We start from the raw sequence: 23,240 nt of genomic DNA, 5'->3' as shown, positions 1-23,240 counted from the left end.
CAAAGTCAGTTTCATCTTCATTTTCCATGCTTAATGGTAACATGCCCTTGATGTCCTAGTATACATGAACATACTGTTGTGCCATAGAGAAACAGAGACAGTGCTACCAGTTACACTCTTTTTTTATTATTATTAAAACATAGCAGCATCATTCCTTTGGGTCACTGGATGTACTTGGCTCCTTTAGTTCAAAGAACCCAAACATGTCCCCTCCACTTACTAAGACTTAATGGAAGGAAAGATGGTTTATAGCTACCACAGTAAATTTCTAAGCTCTTTGAGTCACTGCTGAACTACTGTTCAGTTGAGGCCAATCCTGAACTTTCATTCTGAGCATACAGCTCCATGTTTTCAAACAGGGAATGAGTGTTCAAACTGACAAGCCTTGTAAAGTGACTGTCTCGTAATGTAGTGCCTGATTTTATTTGACAGCTCCCAGGTTTACAGTTCAAGTGAAGGCACACATTTAAAGACAATTATTTCATTTTCTGGCCTATATTAAATCTGAGAGTCTCTCTATTATGGTAGCATATTCATGCCTCTGCAGTTCAGATGATGTCACCAATTTATTGTAAACCCTTGTCAAGCTTCATAATTTTATAACAGTAAAACAAATCTGCTTGGGGCTGACAACAGCCATTATTTTTTCCTGGCAAGTTTTTCCTATCAGAAAAAAAATGAGCTTACTATTTAAGGGTCAGGCTGCTTTTTTTTTTTTAACTCATTATAGTGCTTGATGCTTTTTGTCTTTGATGCAGTCCTCTCTGCCTTTTACGTATTCAAGAAGAAAATAACTTTGGTACGTAAGTTTAGAATGGTTTCTCAACCTTAGCACTATTGACATTTTTTTTAAAAAATTGAGGCAAAACACATAATATAGGCAAAACAATTCACATAACATAGAATTGACCATTTTAAAGTGTACAGTTTAGTGGCATTTGTACAGTCACAATGCAGTACAACTATCTTGTACCAAAACATTTCCATCACCTCCAAGGGAGACCCTCTACCCATTAAACAGTCAGTCTCTATTTCTCCCTTCCCAGGCCCTGGCAACCTGTGATCTGATTTCTAGCTCTATGGATTTACCTATCCTGGGTATTTCATTTAAATGGAGTAATACAATATGTGCCCTTTTGTTGTGTCTGGCTTTTTTCACTTAGCATAATGGTTTTTAGGTTTATCCATGTTGTATTAGTACCTTATTCCTTTTTATGGCTGAATAATATCCCATTGTATGAATATACTACAGTGTGATTAGTCATTCATCAGTTGGTGGACATTTGTGTTGTTTCCACCTTTTGGCTGTTCTAAACAGTGCTACTGTGAACATCGATGTACAAGTTTTTGTTTGAGTATCTGTTCTCAGTTCTTTGGGGCATACATGTAGGAGTGACTATTGACATTTGGGGCCAGGTAAGTCTTTGTCGTGGGGCCTCTCCCCACTACATGCCAGTGGCACCTGCCCCCCCAAGTTGTGAGAATCAAAAATGTATCCAGACACTGTCAGATGTTCCCTGGGGTGCAATGTCTCCAAAGATTGAAAACCACTGATTTAGAATAAAGGGAAGGAAATCTTTAGAGATAAGCCATAATTAACATATTATGATTTTCATAGAAGTAATTCAAGTCTAAAAGAGAGCACTAGAGTTGGCCCTCTGTGTCTGCAGGTATCCACAGGTTCCACATCCATGGATTCAACCAACCATGGATCAAAAATATTGGAAAAAAGTAAAAATTCCAGAAAGTTCAAAAAAGTGAAACTTGAATTTGCTGCATGCCAGCAACTATTTACGTAGAATTTACATTGTGTTTCCAACTATTTATGTATCACTTACATTGTATTAGTTATTATAAGTAATGTAGAGATGATTTATAGTATATGAGAGGATGTGCATAGGTTATATGCAAATACTATGCCATTTCACATAAGGGACTTGAGCATCTGCAGAATTTGGTATCCATAGGGGGTCCTGCAATGAATCCCCCATGGCTACAGAGGGACAAATGCATATGGTTGTCAACAGAAATAATCAATAAACTGATCTATGATAGGAACAAAAAGAAGTTTTATTTGAGCCAAACTAAGAACTGTAGCCCAGTAGACAGCAGCTCAGATAACTCTGAGTAACTAGTCTGAAGAAACATGGTTTTCAGCACAGTTTTGTATCTTGTCAGAACAAAGAACATCAAAGAAGTCAGGGATACATTCCTTCAAGATTTCAAAACAACAGCCACAACACATCAGCATATACACAGGGACTCAGTATGGCCTTGGCACCTGGGAAGGAAGTCTTGTCACTGAAGGCATAGCAGCATTGGTGACCCAGGAAGGGAGGCATTTCATCTTTATTTTTAACATGGACATTTTTTACTTCTGGCCAATGCACCCTTTTCTTTAAGGATTAAGGCAGATGTACAATGCATGTTTGATAGGCCACAAACAGGCTGTTTTAGTTACCATAAAGTTCGAGTTAAATCATATATAAGCCAGAATGACTTTCCCATACCGCAGCAGTATGTGAAATTTTCTTGTTATGGTTCTAGAAACCAAGGTGCAGTCCTGGTCTATAATCAAGCAGCTGTGTCCTTGGATAAGTCACTTAACCTCTGGATTTCAGTTTTCTTGTCAGTAAAATGAAGGGATTGAGATGGATCAGTGGTTTCCAGTGTTGCTCAGTGAAGCTCCAGGTTTTCTAAAGGGGTCCCTGAGGAGCCACTATGAGAGAAGGGGAGGAAAAGAGAGCACTCCTGGTATGTAGTACCTCCCCTTCAGACAGAGCAAGCGAAAGTTTGAATTCTATCATTTCTAGAGCAAATTCACGTATAAATAACATTGATTTCACCAGCGAAAAGTCATTTCTGAAATCCATGTGCTAATTAACAAAGGCACTAATTTGTCAATGAGACTCCATTTCTGAAATCCATCATGCTCTGCTGTTTGTGCACAGAAGAGAAAGATAGCTGAATACTATCTTTGAATGCTGTCTGAACAACCACCTCTGAAATGTGGCTTTTTGATTAAATGTAGTATGTGTTCTATTAGGACAATTATTCACTCCTAACATCTAGATTACAGCTAACTATCACATAGATAATACCATACTGTCTATGTTGACAGATTGTGAAGCATTGATTATAACATAGAGTTATGTATTTAAAACTGTATTCCATATTTGCTGAGTCTCTCTACATGCCTTTCCCCCCATTAAATTGGTGATTGTTATAGTTGTTTCCATTTTCTTCCATATGGGACAGAACTGTAATCAGTGTAAATCAGATCCATAAGCTAAAAACAAAGTTTTATGGTCGTGACAACTATAAACTCTAAGACTAACGATATTCTTGTTGATAATAGTTGAGGCACTAGTGATAGGAGAAATACCTATCTTTGGAATTCCCGTGTTTTCATGATTCCACCTGACTGTGTGCTTAATTTTGTGCAAATTAGACCATTTTCTAATTCCATATTTGTTTGTTTCCTGTGGGTAAGGCACAGCCCCTAGTCTATAAATATCATGTGTTAGAGTACCATACCATACATTTAAACCAATTATTGCAATTGCTAGTAACTTGATTGCAGTCATCCTTATTTCATGAAGAATTCTTTTTGATAAGGCGTTATGAATTGTAGAACTCCTTCAAAGAAAATTTGGCCTTTTACCTTCCTTTGTGGGAGAATCTATTAGATCTTTTCTCTGTATCTCATTATTCCTTATAAAGCGTAAAATCGTTAGACAAGAGACATCTGAATATTTGATGTAAAATTTGGCTTTTAAGAAAACCATATTGAGTTAGCAAGACTCACTCGGCGGGGGGGGGGAGCCATATTTGTTTTGTTTTTAAAAAATATTGACTTTATAGACGTATGTTACCTGTTTTGTCTTCTCTCTTATAGAAATCCATTTCTGGCATTTTCTCCACACTTATTCCAGGAAACCTGCCTGTTATCGTCTGGCGTTTCATTGCATACCTCCGGTAGCACAAAGATATCTTTTTTTAAAGTTTTAGGTAGTGATCATAACCACTACATTGTCCTTAAGAAGCAGGTTCAGGATATTAAAGATATTAATTACTTCTTCTCTCAAACCCTGAGGCTCCCCACTCTCACTAGCTCAGTCCTGTAACTTCACATTATTTTTTTCAAATATCTCAGTCCTTGAGTGGGTTTTAGCTTCCTAGTTCCTGTGAATACATGTACTATATGCCATTCTAACTAAGCTGTAAGTTTGTGACAACCTGTTTGGGCACATGAGCACCACTGTACAACAAATTCTGAATTACAAACCTACCTTCTATGAAAAAATTAACCTTTAATTTCCACAAATAGGTTACAGTGGTGAAATACAATTGGGAAGTAATCTGGTTTTTCCACCTCCATAACTAATAGGAAGATAATCCAAATAGGATCTTTTTATTTTGCATAATATTGGTTTTTAGGAGGTGAAATGTCACTTTAGAATTTTAGTGAGACTGTTTTTCTAGGGAAAGTTATATCCATCAGTCTGATAAGAAATGCCTATTTAATACCCATTTCAGCAGAAAAAAACCTTGAAGGCATCGTATGCACACACAACTGAGTAAATGATGGTATCAAAATGGCTTAGAAGCAAGAAAACAAAGAATTATGAGTATGACACTTCATAAGATTTTCTTTTATAGTATATAAATCTGAACGCAGGATTTGGTGCGCTTCTTGTTGATTTTTGCTTCTTGTTTGTTTTTTTTGTTGTTGTTGGTTTGGGGGATGGTGGTTTCTTGGCTGAAAAATAGTGTGTTCATATCCCCAAAGAATTTGGATGTGATACACTACTCCCACTTAACAAAAATCTTTCCAAGTATAAAACTTCACAGTTACAGCTCAAAGGACCTAAGAAATCACATACATACAACACCTTAGGTTCACAAATTAGGAGACAGGCCCAGATAAATTAAGCAACAAATGCAGAATCATGCAGCCAGGTTAGTGCCAGAGCTGGACAGGAATTCGAATACCTGACTACAAATTCAGGACCTTTTCACCCTACCATACTCTTCTCTTTGCCTGCAGTTTCATTTGTTTCAATAAAGGGTTAGTGAAAGTGGTGAATGGATATTGGCTTTCTCAGACTTCAACAAGATAGCCTCAAAAGGCAGTTTTCATATGACTAACAGAAAGCTCAAATAAGTGGATAGCTTAGCATCTTATGCAGTCTTTTATGAGAAATTCACAACTAAACAAGATATTAGAGATTTATTCAGAAAAGAAACAGCTTCCTGGTTAGCATGTGGACTCATTATAGTTTCAGTCTGTGGCACACCAGCATTTACACAACACTGTCTAGGAATGAACTTTCCATTTGACTAAATACATTTTGCAGATTGCTCATGCTCACCTTTTTAAATTGTTAAAAAAACTTTTTAAAAACTATTTTTATGGAAATAGTTCTAAAATACATAATATACCTTACTGCCTTCTTGAACAATATCGTGAACATCATGTGGTCCTTTCTTGGTGACTCAGGTTCACCATCATAAACATAATCATTGATGCCTACAGCTTTGGGAGCTGTTAGTGTGAGCAGGGTTAGGACCTACTCTAAATAACCCTCAAAGGGCCTTCTGTCTGTCTTTCCTCTTGTCTTCAGATTCATCAGCTTTCACTTCTTGTTGCTGTCAGTGTGTTGATCTAGTTCAGCCCACCCCAGTCCCTTCTACTTCTCAGCTTTAATGTGCAGTGAGGCTTTCAAGTCTTATAGCCAGGCTCGTGGATGAGGGTTGAGTAAATTGATCCTTGATTAGTCTAAGGGAGCTGAGGCTCACCTGTAGGTAAAACATAAGATAAGTTATAATGCATGACCTTGGTCATCTTTTGTTTCTCAGTTTATGAGACTGGATTTATTTGAGTGACTTCTGCATAAATAATGTCTTACTGTCCTTAATATCCACAGTGATTATGTCAAATATTGAATAGCTACCTGAACTATCAAATAACCCAAGTATCAATGGAAAATAATTTATTTAGTATATTTTGTTGTAGCAACTCATTCATGATTCACTGAACATATATATCTGTCATGTGTATGATTTTCATTTCTTAATCTGTCCTTCTTAAGAGCCTCTTTGTGATCTATTATTAAAATTCTCATGATGATAGACTATCAGCATACATTTAATCAAAGTTGAAGTTAATAAAAGTAAACATATAAGGTATGGTAAAGGATACTTGCTTATGAGTTTTTTACAAAATCAAGTCCTTCTAAATAAGGACCAGAAATAGTCCTTAATTACATTCTGAAGAACTTCTGAAACTTTTAAATCTCATGATATCCTCAAAATATTTATGACTCATCAAAGTAGGCACTACTCAACATTAGCCAATTGAAAGGACCTATGAGACTCTCATAAGGCTTTAATAATGGCTAAAGGTATGGTGCAGCAGGAGAAAGATGGCTCCTAGGGCCATTTTTAGTCACACAGGGCATGCTTTTTCTTCTAATTGTGAACAGTCGAGATACATGCAAGATAACCTTGGTCTCAGGGGAGCCAAGGCACATGTTTACTGAGAATCTTTGATACCCAATGGTCATACAGATGAAATTAGGCTGCATACCATCAGTGCAAACCATCAATCTATACATTTTCAATAAACAGTGTAGACAAGCTAGTACAGAGTGCCTCCAAGGGCTTTAAACAGCACTTTATAAAGCTAGTACATTTCATCCCAATCTTGACCAAGGGAACCAAACTTCTAGGCATCCCTGGAGTTAAACATACAGACTCACTGAAAGTTAACCCTATCCTTGATCATTTATTCTTTATTTTCTAAGTGTATTTTTTGTATCATCTTGGTAAATCTCTTGTTTTTCCTTTAATGGAATAACTGCCACCATGACAGCTCTCATGGTGACAATGAATCACACTCTTGTTTATTGAGCTCCATTTTTTGCCAGGCTCTGAGCAAAGCACTTTATGTCCATTACCTCATTTTTAACTATGACGTCGGTGCTGTTATTCCAATTTTACGGATGAGGAAGGGAAGCGTAGGGTTTTTGCTTTCCTCACATAGCTGTTTGCTTTAACAACTTTTTCTTACTTTCTAAATGAGTAACTGCTGTGTACCATTTAACAAGCTTGGAGTACCAATGAGATCACATTCGTTACTCAGATTAAATAGCCACAGCCCCTGGAAATATGAGAATGTCTGTCTTCCTTCCCTGGCCAACCTTATTCCCATGGGAAATTGAAGAACTCTAGGGTTGCACCTTAGGTCTAGAGGAGTACGCCCTGGGAGGAGCAATCAAGATGGCGGAGTAGTAGGACATGAAGCTCACCCTCTCCCACAAAGAGAGGAGTGTGCCCTGCCTCCTGCACTGAAGAAAGATAATGGAATGCTAGGTGCATTTGTAGGAAGTCCCCATTCTCTTGCTCTTCACGTTCTTGCTGTTGTTGCCAGCGATTAGTCTTACATTAAAACCAGGGCACTCAAACCAGGCTTTCTGGTACCCAGGACAATTCCAAGGACAGTAGAGGAGTCACTTTGTGAACTGTGGCATAGGTTGCCTTTGCTGGGCTGGTAGTAATTACCAGCAGTGCTGGGAGAAGAGGAGGGCACCTTTCTACCCAGCATTTCACTCACCTGTGCTCGCTCCGTAACACAGGAGGCCCGATTGCCCGGTGTTCCGGCTACCTAGTGACCCTGTTGTTTCATTTTCATCTCCCTGGTCTCTTTCCCAGGCAAGCTCACAGAACCAGAGTGGCTAATTGAGGGAGACCTTAGGATAACCTACAGTTGAGGGGTGTGACTGGATGCGGGGGGCTATACTATATTCTTTTCCTGCTAGCTCTTATCAGGGCCACAGTAACCCATGTGACAGGTTTCAGTAACTGTAAAAAGGGATCTCCGTTTCCTTCCTCAAAGAGAAGGAACTTCCCAGCCCATTCAAGCATGGTGTGCCAGATGTATTTGGGAGAGCAGTGGCAGGACTCCATCAGCCTCTAGAACCCCTAGGTCAGAGGTTCCCAAACTTTCTGAGTTTAAGGTACCCTTAGTTATTGCAGTGACTTTTTCACAGCAGCCATAGGCCAAAAGAAATGCCTAATAGTTCCATTTATTAAGTAATTAGGTCCAAACAACTTAATAGGTATTTATATCCTGACAGCTTGGTAGCCATTTGAAAAAATAATACAGGCATACCTCCTTTTATTGCACTTTGCAAATATTGTGGTTTTTTACAAATTGAAGGTTTGTGGCAACCCTGTGTTGTCAGGTAATAGTTAGCATTTTTAGCAATAAAGTATTCTCTAATTAAGGTACGTACATTGCTTTTTTTTTTTTTTTGGCGGTATGCAGGCCTCTTACTGTTGTGGCCTCTCCTGTTGTGGAGCACAGGCTCCGGATGTGCAGGCCCAGCAGCCATGGCTCATGGGCCCAGCCGCTCCGCGGCATGTGGGATCCTCCCAGACTGGGGCACGAACCCGTGTCCCCTGCATCGGCAGGCGGACTCTCAACCAGTGCCCCACCAGGGGAGCCCTGTACATTGCTTTTTAAAGACATAATGCTATTGCATACTTAATAGTCTATTGCATACTTTATAGTATAGTGTAAACATAACTTTTATAAATGCACTAGGAAACCAAAAAGCTCATGTGACTCGCTTTGTTTCGATATTTCTATCTTAAATAGCCATGCAGTTACTTACTAATTGGATGTGTGTACCTGTTGGGCACCGCACAACTTCTCAAACCTTCTCACTTCTTGTCAAACACAGTACTTTCTTTTTTAAATCATAGCCGAAAATTCAGTTTCACAAAGGAAAGGAGTGTAGAACTATCTAATAATGAAACTGTGAATTACCTTAAGCTCATAGTTTGTGTGGTATCCAACAGATGTTAAGTATCAATGCACTTCTCCAAAAATGTAAAATATCCTGCACATTCTTCATGAATTCACTGCAGCACCCTGGAGAGCCAAGGTGCTAGTTCCTTGCCAAGCCAAAAAGCATCTGACTGTGCCCTCTTCCCACAGCAGTAGTTGTCCAGCTACTCTCCCTCTACATAAGTATTACCGCAAATTAGTGGTTCTTTCAGAACAACAAAAAATGTGCTCCAGGGCTTCCCTGGTGGCGCAGTGGTTAAGAGTCCGCCTGCCAATGCAGGGGACACGGGTTCGTGCCCCAGTCCGGGAAGATCCCACATGCCGCGGAGCGGCTGGATCCGTGAGCCATGGCTGCTGAGCCTGCGCGTCCGGAGCCTGTGCTCCGCAACGGGAGGGGCCACAACAGTGAGAGGCCCGCGTACCGCAAAAAAAAAAAAAAAAAAAAAAAAATGTGCTCCAAGCAGAGCCCAAACAGAAGTACTGTACAAATTTCAAAAGGTAGTTTCTCTTGCAAAAGGATATTCAAGTGCTGTCTCACTAGAAACTTTGCAGTAAATGTATTGATTTCATAATCATATATTAAGTTTGCGATGCTGCCTCATAATTAGAGGCATGGTCCATGGCTTCCCAGCTTCTAGTCATTCAGATATCAAGTTTCTCCCATTCTGCCTTTTCCTTTATTCCACACTTATTGAATCATGTTCTGTACCAAGGTCTTTACTAGGTATTATGAAAGACAGATGTTGGATCAAAATATTAATAATACATGGGCCCTGCCCTCAAGTCTTGAGGGGGAACCAGATAGGCATACCAAAAATTAAAATTATAATATAGTTTAGTTAATTGCTATAATTGAAGTATACGTAAATACTGAGAGTCTGTAGCAGCTCTGTCTAACGAAGTGGGGAGTAGAATCTGGGGAAGGTTTTTAGAGGATGTTACATCTGAATGGAATAGGAGTTTGCTAGGCAGAGGAAATATTAGGTACAGAATTATGGAGGCATAAAAGAACCTATATGAAGGATGTTAAGATTTGGTTTGACTGAGGAATAAGGTACATGATGGGTGTAGTGGCCAAAGAGGTCACCCATATTTCACATCTGTCCCTTTCTTTCCCTTCCTATTGCCACCATTCTAATGCATGATCTCATTATTTCTTAACCTGGTCTGTTGTAAGTAGCCTTTTTCCTGCCTTTATCCCTCCATTTTCTCTTCATCCTACCCCCAAATCTGTTGTACTTATACATTTTTCTAGGTTATTCTCCACGAAGTATCGGTCTAAACTCTTGAATGCTGTCGAATAGTTTAAATATCTTAGCGTAACATTAAATGCCTCCATGACATGGCTATCAGGCCCCTTTCCGGTTTCATTTCCCTCTCTTCCTCTTTTGAATCGTGTACTCTGGCCCTACTGACCAGCTTATATTCCTCGTTTATGGCCATAGGTTTATTCGATTTCAGGCCCTCACTCACTATTTTGTTTTCCTAGGATGTCTTTCCTCACCATCTTTGCATGCTCCAATCCTGCCAATTTTTAAAAGGCCAACCCAAATATACTTTTCAATTGCCCTTCTCCAGGTCCCTCTCCCATCCTGAAACACACCTACCCAGCAGAAGTACGCCTGCCTGCTGACCTCAGAGAGCATCTACCTTGTTCATCTTGTGTTAGAGCTGTTTTTGTATCTCTTTTATCTTCATTATCTCTTGCACTGAAGAACCTTGAGGTCAAAGGCAGTCTCCTACTCATCTTTGTGACTTGTCGTGATCTCATTGTACATAGTCTGTGTTCAGTAAATATGTCCTAAAGAAGGAATTTTGTTCACTTAAAAGAAAAATGTAAACATTTGCAACTTTAAATAATGGCTGTTTCAATGAATCGAGACCCAAGATTAGAGAACTGATTAGATAAGTGGAGTAGAGATTTTCCACGTGGGCTGTTAATTTCAGGCCTTACCATCTGCTGTTTTTCAGCAAATGTACGGACATGATTTTGCCTAGATAAAGATTTTTGGCATTAAAATGTCAGTTTTAGTATGCTGCAATGCATTAAAAATATATAACATGACTACATATTTCGGTTTAAGGCAGTAATTTACAGTTACTTGAGAAGCTATCTTATTTCATTTATTTTTATTCTTTTCTTTTGAAGAGAAAGCATGGATGAGAGCTATTTATTTTGAAATTATGAAAAAGTAGTTACATTCTTTGAATTAATATACTTATTTTGTGGTCATTTATGTGTTTACCAGACTTAGAGTTTAAATATTTTCTTTAGTAAGGGTGTTTCCTAACTGAATCTAAAGAAAACAGCTTAGGTTTTTCTTTATGTCCTTTAATGAGAAAAGAACATGTTTGATTAATACCTCAGTGTTGTGTTCTCAGAGTAAATTTACAGTCTGTATACTTGCCACATCATGTAATCTCTGATGAAGGCATACACATGATTCTGGACAGCTGTGGGGTAACTCACACATTTTGATGAGAAGGAGGTAGAGGGAAGTAATCAACTTTCGTTTCAAACATTAAGTCCAAACACAAGCCCTAGCATCGTGGAAACTGCCCAGTGTTTTAGGAAGAAATAGTCTGATCTTATCCTATAGGTCCAAGCTGCCACCTTTCCCTTTATTTTGTTTCCACATAGAAAGAATCCCAATTCTGGTATCACCCATGAGATTTCCAAATTACCTTGATGAGGAACAGCAAATACTCTGCCACAACTTCCTATTCCCTAATATATGGCAGACGGAACTAATCTGTAACAATATCTTTCCTACTGGTCGGACTCTTACTCTACGTGGTATCTTCTAATTGAGCACATTTGGCAGGTGAGATAAAATCTACTTGCCAGCTTATTCCATCTAGAGTTCTCAGTATTATATCATGTTGCCTCCCAGTACAAGAAAATACACAGAAAGTGCTTGTGGAATGCTCTTGGTAATTTGATTAGGCTGGAATAAGAAGGGCTGTGTCTTGCTATACATTACCTTATAGTTGCTTAACCTTCTGAATTGGCCTGCTTTCTGGTTTCAAGAGTTAGCTGCTTTCCTTGACCCCTTTATGGAGAAAGTGTATATAACATTTTCTCTTAGGAGAATTCAGGTTTCTTTTTTCCTCTTAAAAGCTTAAAAATGCATTATTACTGATTGGTTTAATTTCAAGAAAACTGTCCCAAAAGCCAAAGATGCGTTAGACTTTATTGACATATCTATTGTGTTTAGAAACAAGGAAGCCAATAGCCCTGATCAGTTTTTTATTTGTCAGACCACACTGAGTGCAGAATACAATATTTTATGAGGTAAAGACAGTATGGAGACTCTTATCTATTTTATATGACCAACAGATGAAGGAACTAGACATGTTTATCCTAGAAAAGAGAAGCCTCGAGAGAAATCAGTTACTGTCTTCATGAATTAGTTGGCCTATTATATGGAAGAGAATTGTTTGTCATAGCGTAAATAAAACCAATGGCTAGGAAGTTGTTAATTCAGTGAAATGTTCCTTGAAAAAGGGCTCCACAGTCAAATAAATATGACACATGCCTGTGTCATGTTTGTTTTCTGGAGATTTAAAATATATATTAAATTCATATTAAAGGTCCTGAAAAGTCATGCAGTAAAAGATCTTTTTTAAATTTGTTAATCCCAGCATTCCATAAACACCTTCCTCAGAACTAGTTTTCTAAGGAGCTCCCATTTGAGTAGTGGTTTCAAACTGTGGGAGTGGGACCAGCAGCACCAGTGTTACCTGGGATCTTACTATAAATGCAGCTTCTTGGTCCTACCCCAGACTTACGGAATCAGAGACTCTGGGAGGTTGGCCCAGCAATATGTGTGATAATAAGTCCAGCATAGGATTCTGATGCTGCTAAACTGTGAAAAGCACTGAGAGAAAACTCTACTATTCCTCTCCAACTCAACAGCATCCTTTTATTTTTTTATTTTTTAAGATTTCTTCTAATGATATTTTATGACTGTGTGATTAATTTTTATTGATGGTTACCCTTCTGAAGTTCAGAAGGAAGGAAACACTTATGGAAGGCCTGCTGTAGTTTTCAATGTAGCCATCTAATTGGTATCAATTTGGATACTTTAAAGAATCCTAAGTAATGAATCCGTATCTTCTATGAAGTGAAATACACATTTCTAAAATGAGGTAAACCTTAAATTCATTGCTATTGTGGCCTTTTTTTTTTTTTTTTTTTTTTTTTTTTGCGGTACATGGGCCTCTCACTGTTGTGGCCTCTCCCGTTGCAGAGCACAGGCTCCGGATGTGCAGGCTCAGCGGCCATGGCTCACGGGCCTAGCCTCTCCGTGGCATGTAGGATCTTCCCGGACCAGGGCACGAACCCATGTCCCCTGCATTGGCAGGCGGACTCTCAACCACTGCGCCACCAGGGAAGCCCCGATTGTGGCCATTTTTAAAAGAGCATTTACCGTTTTTTATTTTACTTCAAAATGTTTTTTGCAAAATGTAGACTTTATTTTTTTTTTTAAATACATCTTGAAGGATCTGTAATGTGCCTTCTCTCATGTCAGAGGTCTTTAAGATTAGGGAATTTTCTAATTTCTTTGCATTAGCAAAGATTAAATTCTGGTAGCATTCTATTTATTTCTCCAAACAAGCAGGACAGTTTTAGAAAAATGTAATTGAAGTATAGTTTAAAATGAATCTGTACGTAAAAAAAAATAATAATTCCCCATGAGTATGCATATAACCATTGCCTTAATTTACTGGGTATCATAAATATGCATTTTGAATGTTTATATGAAATGCCCCTATAAGTCATGCAGAACAATTTTCTTTTTCTGAAGGACATTGAAATGGGGTTAAATATATTAAAGTGTCAAAATATATTTAAGTGCATTTAGAACAAAATTATTACTAATATCCCTTGAAATGAATTATGGCCAAATTTGTCTTAATTTCTTGATATTATTTTGTCAACTCTTCCTTTCATACAAGTAAATGTTCTCTGGGTTTATATTAGGTCAATTGGAATTTTATTTTTTTTTTAGTTAGGGGGACGAAGACTGGTAGTCCACAGACTGGATTTTGATTTCATTGCTGCTGTCCAACAGCAGAATGCCTGGGGGCATCCTCTTACAGTAATGAGCACAAGTACTGGTATCATTATTGCTATATTTAAACACCCATGGTTAGCAGGAATGTGCTAAAGTCTGGATATAACATCGTTAATCATGTTGCTGTCCCTGCCCAGGGCAACTGCTACTGAAAGGACACATTTGTGACACATGATGAGGAAGACAGCAGATTGGTGGTTGAGAGCTGAATGTCACTTTGCTGACCTAGAGAAAGAGGTTTAGGGTGTTGGCTATGTTTTGTAAAGAGTATCTAGCAGATTTCATCTTGTATATTAACTTTCCACATTTTTTTAATTACAATTTTATTCTTATTATTATATCTCTTTTTAGTTTTCCTCACAGGAGAAAAAGCCAATTCAGTATTAAAACGCTACCCAAGAGCTAATGGACTTTTTGAAGAGATAAGGCAGGGCAATATTGAACGTGAATGCAAAGAAGAAGTCTGCACATTTGAAGAAGCAAGAGAAGCTTTTGAAAATAATGAAAAAACTGTAAGTATATTGGCAATCTTTTTTAAATGTTCACAGATTTGCCTACCTTTGTGATGTATATTTGAAACCTGCATTCCCAAATTGTGTGCATTGCTATCATTTAAAAACTACCCTTCCGGGGCTTCCCTGGTGGCACAGTGGTTGAGAGTCTGCCTGCCGATGCAGGGGACACGGGTTCGTGTCCCGGTCCGGGAAGATCCCACATGCCACGGAGCGGCTGGGCCCGTGCACCATGGCCGCTGAGCCTGCGCTTCCGGAGCCTGTGCTCCGCAACGGGAGAGGCCACAACAGTGAGAGGCCACAAAAAAAAAAAAAAAAAAAAAAAACCAGGGAAAAGAATACATCACCCATGATGCCATTATGCAATCACAAAGCACTGTTGGCTTTTTAATTTCTTTCCAGCTTTTTTCTTCTGTATCTGCTTACTTCTTGCAGGGTTTTTTTTACACATTTTTTCTCCTTATTAATATATGTTCATTGTAGAGAAATTGAAAATGTAGTTAAAACATAAAATGAATAAAATCAGTTGAATTCTTAGCACCATCAGTTTTATAATTTTGGTATTTATCATTCTAGCCTATTGTTAGTATATAATTTTTTATAAGAACAATAGGATTATGGTATAAATGGTGCTTTGTAGCATGCAGTTTTTAATAAAAAACTAGCTCATGTACTTAAATGGAACTTAGTTTTTGATAATTGTGATTTTCCAAAAAATACAAATTTTAGATATTCTGCTGTGGTTTTCATAAAGCTAATGACTTCATCCTGCTTTATCATTCTCCTTTAAAGGAAAGGTAAGAACTTTAGTGGGAAGATACTTTGAAACTATGTAAATATTCTGTTCTCCACCAAACTTCTACCTACTAGTTTTTTGGGGGGTTTTTTAGTGTTTAATCTTTTTATTGCATGTAGAATTTTGAGCCTGAATTTCCTTTCTGAATCCAGAACATTATTAAAAACAAGCATCTTTAAACGTCATTAGGCTTTTCTCCAGGTACTAGTATTTTCACAATCATCAAACAGCATTCTTAGTACTACATGAAGTTTAATACTTTGAGATTGAACTATGGAATATGTCAGGACTTAAATAAACTTTGTAATTATACACTGGCTGTGGATCGTACACATTAATCAGACATGATTTCTGCCCACCTTACATGGCATTTTGCTCTCACATACATTTCCCCCCTCAGCTAAGTTTAAGTTCAGATTATCATAGAAATATGTATAACGGGTTTATTAAAAGTCCTAAGATTTGTGAGATACAAGTAGAAATCAACTTTATTTTTCCTTTTCAGTAGAATTTCTCCTTCCACTCGTTCCTAGAGTTGATCTTGAGTGCAATCAGTCCACAGGTTTTTTATGTCTTGTTTCCCTTATTTTGTATTTTCAAATGAGTTCCAACCTTACCCACTAGTTTTAATGTCTGCTGTTGATAGTTCTTGACTGAATCAATTAAGTTGTAGTTTAATATAACGCCAAATGGTGGATTTCTGACTCCATCATTCTGTGTACGTTTGTTAGTTGGCATTCCACTATGGGCAGGAACTTTCCCCTTATCTATCTTTCATAGATCATTTTATTCAGTGAGTTATAGTGCATTGCTGTCAGTGTTTTGATCAAAATGTCTCAAATTTGGTTAATGGAAGTTTCTTCAAACTGGCTTCTCTGTCTCTTTGACATGTCTCTATCAGTTTTTCTTGCACTTTTTTACTTTTTGGCCCAACAAGGTGTTCCAGGATAATCTTGTACTTTCTCTGCCCCAGTCTTGGAATTGGCTGTTTCTCTGAGGAGCCTTTCTTACTTATAGTTAGGAATAATATTTAGAAACCAAGATCTGGGAGCTAGAGTGTTCTCATTGCTCTCAGAGTATCATTGCTTCTGGGCCTTCCAGCAACAGAGCTAGGAAAATAATTACACACATGTATGCATATAAATGTGTGTATGTGCGTGTGTGTGGTGTATGGACTTGCATCTTCATCCTGCTGATCTCCGATTCCAATACCCCTCAGGGTTCTTCTTTGTTTTCCCCATTCTGTATTTCTAGGTGCGATGTAGATATTCTTTGTAGATATTCTTCCACAACGAGGGCCCTGACTTTCAGTAACATCAATATATTAACTCATTTGCCCAGTTCTACAACACACATACAGTGGTTTCAGAATTTTAATACCCATATCGTAATAGGGAGGGGGAAAACATTTATATTCATCCATCCATCTATCCATTCTGGAAGTCACTCCATATGTATTCACAGAGATTATCCTATTTTTAAAAATCTGTATAGTACTTCCTTGTAAGGATGTGTCACAGTTTATTCAACCAGTCTACTGTATTTAGGCATTAAGTAGGTTCCAGTATTTTTGCAATTAAAGATAATTCTGTAGTAAATAATTTTGCATTATTGGAAGTATATCTTCAGGGTAAATTCTTAGAAGTGGATTGCTCGTCAAGGATTGATGCATATGTACTTTTGTTAGATATTGCCAGAGTACCCTCTGTATAGCTTGTACTATTTTACATTCCCACCAGGTATTTGAGAGTGCCTATTTCCTCACAGTCTGACCAGCAGAGTGTATTTTTAAAGTGTTGACATTCTTTTCAATCTTTTGGGTGTGATGTGGTATCTTGGTGTTGTTTCAATTTACATTTCTCTTATGAGTGAAGCTGTGTATTTTGCCATGTGTTTATGGGCCATTTTTATATCTGTCTTGTGAATTGTCTTTGCCTTTTGCCCATTTTTGTATCAGATTTATGGTCTTTTTTTCCCTGAATTTTTAATAAGTATATTAGAGATACTAGCTTTTATTGGTGATATATTTCAAATATTTGCTTACAGTTGTCATTTATATTTTGACTTTGCTTATGGATTTTTCTCATGCAATTGTTTTTAATTTCCATTGTAGCCATAAATTAAAGAAATGTTTTATTAAATCCAGATTTTTATCAGTAGAAAACCATCCTCTTATGCCCTGGTTATAGAGGAATTCACCCAATTTCTTCTAACATCTTTGAGTTTTTACATTTAGATCTCTGATTCACTTACAGTTTATTCTTGGGTGTGGTGTGAGTTATGGATCTGATTTTTTTTCACATAGGTATCCAGTTGTCCAAACACAATTTATTATGAAATCCCTCTTTGCCCCAGTGATTTAATTACCCTTTATCATATACCTAATTTCAGTATGTGCCTAGTCAATTTCAGGATTTTATATTTTAGTCCATTGGTCCATCCTTCTGCTCAAATGCCAGTGCCACACTGTTTTATTTATAGAAGATTTTCAGTATACTTAGTATAAATTAGAACTAGTTCTCCTTATAAGCTCTTCTTTTTCAATGTTTTGTGAGCTATTCTTACATGCCTGCTTTTCCATATAAATTTTAGTATTGTCTAGCACAGAAAAAAATCATTTGTCAGTATTTTTATTGGAATTTCTTTCAGTTTGTAAATTAATTTAGGGAGAACTAACATCTTTAAGATATTAAATCACCCTCTACAAGAAGAGATTTCTTTCTATTTGTTGAAATCAGTATTTCTCTCTTTCAGGAATGTTTTATTGTTTTCATCATACAAGTTTTGCATGGTTCTTAGGTTGACTCCTAACTATTTCTTTGTTGCTACTGTACATGGGTTCTTTTCCATGATATATTCTAACTGGTTATTATTTGTGAATGTGTAAGCTATTGATTTTTTTTAAACCTTATTGGGTTATAATTGACATACAATTAACCACACATATATAAATTATACAACTTGGTAAGTTTAACATATGCATACACCTATGAAACCATTACCACAGTCAAGATAGTGAACAGATTCATCATTCCCAAAAGGTCCTTCTTGCCCCATTGTAATTCCTCCTTCCCACCTCTCCCCATGATCAAGAGCACCCCAAGGCAATGATTCATCTGACTTCTGTCACTGTAGATTAGTTTATATTTTCTAGAGTTTTCTAAGTGAAATCATACCTGATGCACTCTTTTGTCTGACTTCTTTTACTCTGCATGATTATGTTCAGATGTCCATAGTGCACATATCAATAGTTATTCATTTTTATTGCTGAGTAGTATATCATTATAAGTATATGGACATTTTGGTTGTTTCCAGTGTGGGGTTATTACAAATGAAGCTGCTATGAACACTCATGTACTAGGTTATTGATTTTTTAAAATTAATAAACCATATATTTGACTTGAGTTCTAAGAAATCCTGTGGTCCAAGTTATACTTGCAAGGATGCATTAGATTTTTTTAAACTTTTGAGATAATTATAGATTCTCAGAAAATTGCAAAGATAATACAGAGAGGTTCCATGTGGCCTTTACCCAGTTTCCCCTGGTCATTACATCTTGCATAATTGTAGTACAGTATCAAAACCAGGAAACTGACATTGGTACAATCCGTGTGTATAGTTCTGTGCCATTTTATCACTTGTGTAGATTCCTGTAACCACCACTACAGTTAAGATGCAGAATTCTTTCATTTGCACAAAATCTCCCTTAATAGTTGCACCCCCTACCACCACCACCATTCCTAACCTGTGGTAAGCACTAATCTGTTCCCCACCTCTGTAATTCTGTCATTGCAAGAATGTTATATAAATGAAATCATATATATGGAACCTTTTAATATTGCCTGTTTACACTCAACATAATGCTCTTGAGTTCACCCAAGTTGTGTGTATATCAATAGTTCATTCTTTTTTATTGCTGAGTAGTATTCCATGGTATGGATGTATCACAGTTTGTTGAACCATTCACTTGTTCACTCACATCTGGGTTGTTTCCAGTTTGGGGCTATTTTAAATAAAGCTGCTATGAATATTTGTGTACAGGTTTTTGTGTGAACATAAATTTTTATTTCTCTGGGGTATAATTGTTGTATGCTAAGTATATGTATAGTTCTTTAGGATACTGACAGACTAAGCTGTCATTGTATAAATTACCGTTTTAAATTCCCACCAGCAATGTTTGAGTGAACCAGTTTCTCTTCATACTTGCCAGCACTTGGTGCTGTTACTGTGTTTCCTTTTTTAGTCATTCTGATAGATGTGTAGTGATACCACATTGTGGTTTTAATTTCCATTTCCTTAATGGCCAGTAATGTTGAACATCTTTTCATATGCTTATTTTCCATTTATATATTCTCTTCTGTGAAATCTCCTTTCCTGTCTTTTGGTTATTTTCTAATTGGATTGTTTGTTTTCTTGTATTTTTGAGTTTTGAGAGTTTTCTGTACATTCTAGATACAAATCCATTGTCAGATACATGTTGTAGGCTATTGATTTTTATGTGTTAATTGTATACCTTATTACCTTACCGACCTCTTTTATTGCTTTCAAGGTGAATGATGATGTTTTTATTGCTTCCCTCTCTGGCCCTTATGAGTGTCAGTGCTTCTCTGTATCCTTTCCTGCCCTCAGAGACAGGATGCTGCATTTCAGCAGTCTTCGAAGCAAATAGAAGAACTCTTTCAGCAATTGCTCAAGCAGTGCTCTGCACTCTCCAGCATCACCTCTTCCTCTCTATAGAATCATTCTCATTAGCCTACACACCTCTTAGGAAAAAAAACTCTCTTCACCCTACATCTCCCTTCAGCAGTCACCTCATTTCTTGAAACTCTGCTCTGTCTGTACTCACTCCCCTGGTGAGCTTTCCTAGTTTGTGGCTTGAAATGCTAATAACTCCCAAATTTATATCCTGGAGGGTTACCTTGAACTGCAGACCTGGGTGACTAACTGCCTACTCAACATCTCCTCTTGGAATTGGATACATTTCTCAAACTAAACGTAGACAAATTTGTGTCCCCTCCCTCCAAATCTGCTTCTGCCACAGCCTTTCTGATCTCAGTATGTGGTAGTAACTCATCCATCCATCTCTTTGCTAAGCCCCAAACCTTGTTGCCATCCCTGACTCTTCTCTCTTTTTCATATCCCCACTCCATCTGCCAACAATGTTGGTTCTAACATGAAAGTATATTCAGAGTAGAGCCACCTCTCAGCCTCTCTACTTGTTACCACTTTACATCCAAGCCACCATCACTCTCTCATTCGTATGGCTTCTTGTCCCCCTCCTCATAGGTCATTCTCAAAAGAGCAGGCTAGAGCGGTCCTTTAAAGTGTCTTCTCTGTAACGGCTTCCTGTCTTCCTCAGTACACATCCAAGTGCTCAGAATCACCCACAAGGCACTAAACGATCAGTCCTCATCCCTCTCCGCTCCACACCTCCACTATGGCTGCAGGTACTTCTTTATCTCATCTCCTATGACACATCACCCCTTAATCACTTTTCTATGGATTCCTTGTGGCTCCTTACAGACACATAGCACGTGTCCTGCCTCAGGGCTTTGGCACTTGCTCTTTCCTCTTCCACATGGATGTTTCTGAGCTCCCTCATCACTCCCCGTCAAGTTCACTTTCTCAGTGAGGAAGTATCCTACTTTAAATTACAACCTCTTGCCCCTTCTGAGGATTATTTTTCTTCCCAGCACTTACCACCATTTGATATCTATTTGTTGTATTTGTTTATTGTTGCTCTTCCCCCCAGAACTGTTAGCTCTATGACAGCAGTGTTTCTCTTCTGTTTTGTTCATAGCTATGGTCTTTAGCATATGAGACAGTGCTGGCACATAATGGGAATTAAATAAATATTTGATGAAGGAATGAACGAATGGATTGGCATATTATGAAGTACATTTAATTCACAGGAAGTAGTGATCTGAAACTTGTTCACAAGTTAGCTGATAGATGTGGACTTAATTTAAAATGTATTTTTTATTATGTTGGTGTTAGGTTCCTTTCCTTCTTTATGGTTTAAGGCCTGTCATCTGAGTTTGCTTATGCCATTGAAACCATGCCATTTACAAAAAGGTGTAATCAGGGGATTTTGGTCTAGTAAGTGTAATAGAAATGGTATTCTGATCCTTGATCTATTTCAGAACATTTATTTCGGAATATTGTTTGTTATATGTTAAGAAGGATCTGCTCTGTGTTAAGAAGAATTTGAATAACATAGTATCATCTTTGAAGTTCACTTGATTAATCCAGGCAGTGAAGAAAATTATTGACTTTTGGCATTTGCTTTCTAGTCTTAGACTACATACTAACTATCTTTTTGTTTACTAAAATTTATCACTCAGGACAGTTTTACTCATACTTAATTTTCATCATCCCCAAATCTGAACTGTGTGAAGTTAGAAGTATGCTTTCAGTAAAAATTCTTTTTTGGTAATTTCTTACCTAATTTGGAACATAAGTCTAATTATAAGATACAATAGAGGAAAATGTGTTATACTTCATGGTCCTCCTCTTCACCAATGTAGAAATTTGGTCAGATTTATTCGGATGTTATCTGCTGAGTGCCTACTGTATAACAGACACAGAACATACAACAGTGAATAAGCTGACCCTCCCTCCTGGCATTTGAGATCTGGGAGAAACAGCCTGCATACTCACATAAGCAGTAGTAGTTAACAGAATGCAAATCCTCTGCTTGGAAGATCACATGGACCTGATTTGGTGTCTCAGCTCTGCCACCTACTGACTGTATTGCTTTGTGCAAACACTTTACCTTTCTAGGCCTCAATTTCTGTACCTTTAAAAAAGGAGAAATTACACCCTCAGCATTAGGTTTGGAGCTGTGCACTTAGCTTAGTGCCTGGCACAGAGAAAGCCTTTGATAAATATATTTTATTCTAGTTTTTAGGTGCTGAATTATAATCACTTTATTTCAGAATCATTATTCGATCTGTACCATTGTTTTCTCTCTTTTCCTCTCTACAAGTCCCCCAGGGTACTTTGCATTTTGGAAGTTTTAATCTTGAACTAACATGAAGAAAATAGTAATAATTCTTTAAAACAACCATTTCAGAACTTTTCTTGACAAATTATTTCTAGTTTATTTGTGCTTGACTTTCCAAAATGGCTGTCCTCAAACTTGAGAGTGCATTAAGAATCGGCTTGGTTGCTTCTCAAAACTGCGCAGTCCCCCTCAATGCCGAGATCTGGGTCTCTCATACTATACCACAGCAAAAGAAATCAGGACTCTTTGGGGGAAATGGCTGATTCAAGGGCTGGAGCAGGGAGAATACAAGATGAGCTGAAGTGTACTGTAGTAACAGAAAGTAAGGAAGTACTCAAAGAGCAAATGAGAGCATGTCCAAGAGGCACAGGAGCCAACCTGAAGGAGCTCTCAGTGGTCAAAGGCAGAACAGTTTGAATAACAAAATAACTGATGTAGTATTGGATTATAACCTAAAGCATATAATAAATGCCTGAGTCCATAATGATACAAATAAATGAATAAACAGGTGAGAAGAGACAAATCTACAGTACACAAGAATTCCAAACTGTGTATGTAAATACCCCCATCTCCAGGAGGCGGAGCTTAATTCTCTGCCTCTCTTGAGGGTTGCTTGGTCTTAATGATCTGCTTCCAAAGATTAGAGTATGGAAAGTGGAGGGAAATACCTTACTTCTCCACTTACTTTGCCAGTGGAGAAAGCTGGCAAACCACTACCTTGACAGGATGATCGAAGTTAGCATCATCAGTGATAAGTCATATATAGCATGTTATGAGAAGGGACTTCACCTCTGTGGTATTTTCCCCCCAAACCAATAACCCCAATGGAATTATGAGAAAATTACCGAAGACATCCAAATTGAGATATATTCTACAAAATACCTGACCCCTCAAAACTGTCAAGGTCATGAAAAAGAAGAAAAGACTGAGAAACTGTCACAGAACAGATGAGACTAAAGATACATGACGATTAAGTGCAATGTGGATT

At 37.6% G+C, this 23,240-nt stretch overlaps 1 protein-coding gene across 1 annotated transcript in view; it reads left to right on the top strand.

The window, feature by feature from the left end:
• PRRG1 (proline rich and Gla domain 1) overlaps positions 1 to 23,240 on the top strand; it is a gene marked incomplete at both ends in the record, with an annotated part of 83,520 nt that overhangs the window by 5,736 nt on the left and 54,544 nt on the right. The window contains one exon of the mRNA XM_079727995.1: positions 14,290 to 14,450. Within this exon, the coding sequence (XP_079584121.1) occupies positions 14,290 to 14,450 (161 nt within the window). The remainder of the gene's footprint in view (positions 1 to 14,289; positions 14,451 to 23,240) is intronic.

The sequence above is a fragment of the Hyperoodon ampullatus genome, assembly GCF_949752795.1.
Source record: "Hyperoodon ampullatus genome assembly, chromosome: X".
NCBI classification, from domain to species: Eukaryota; Metazoa; Chordata; class Mammalia; order Artiodactyla; family Ziphiidae; genus Hyperoodon; species Hyperoodon ampullatus.
Note: the sequence above shows the minus strand (reverse complement) of the source record. Positions and strands in the feature narration are given on the sequence as shown.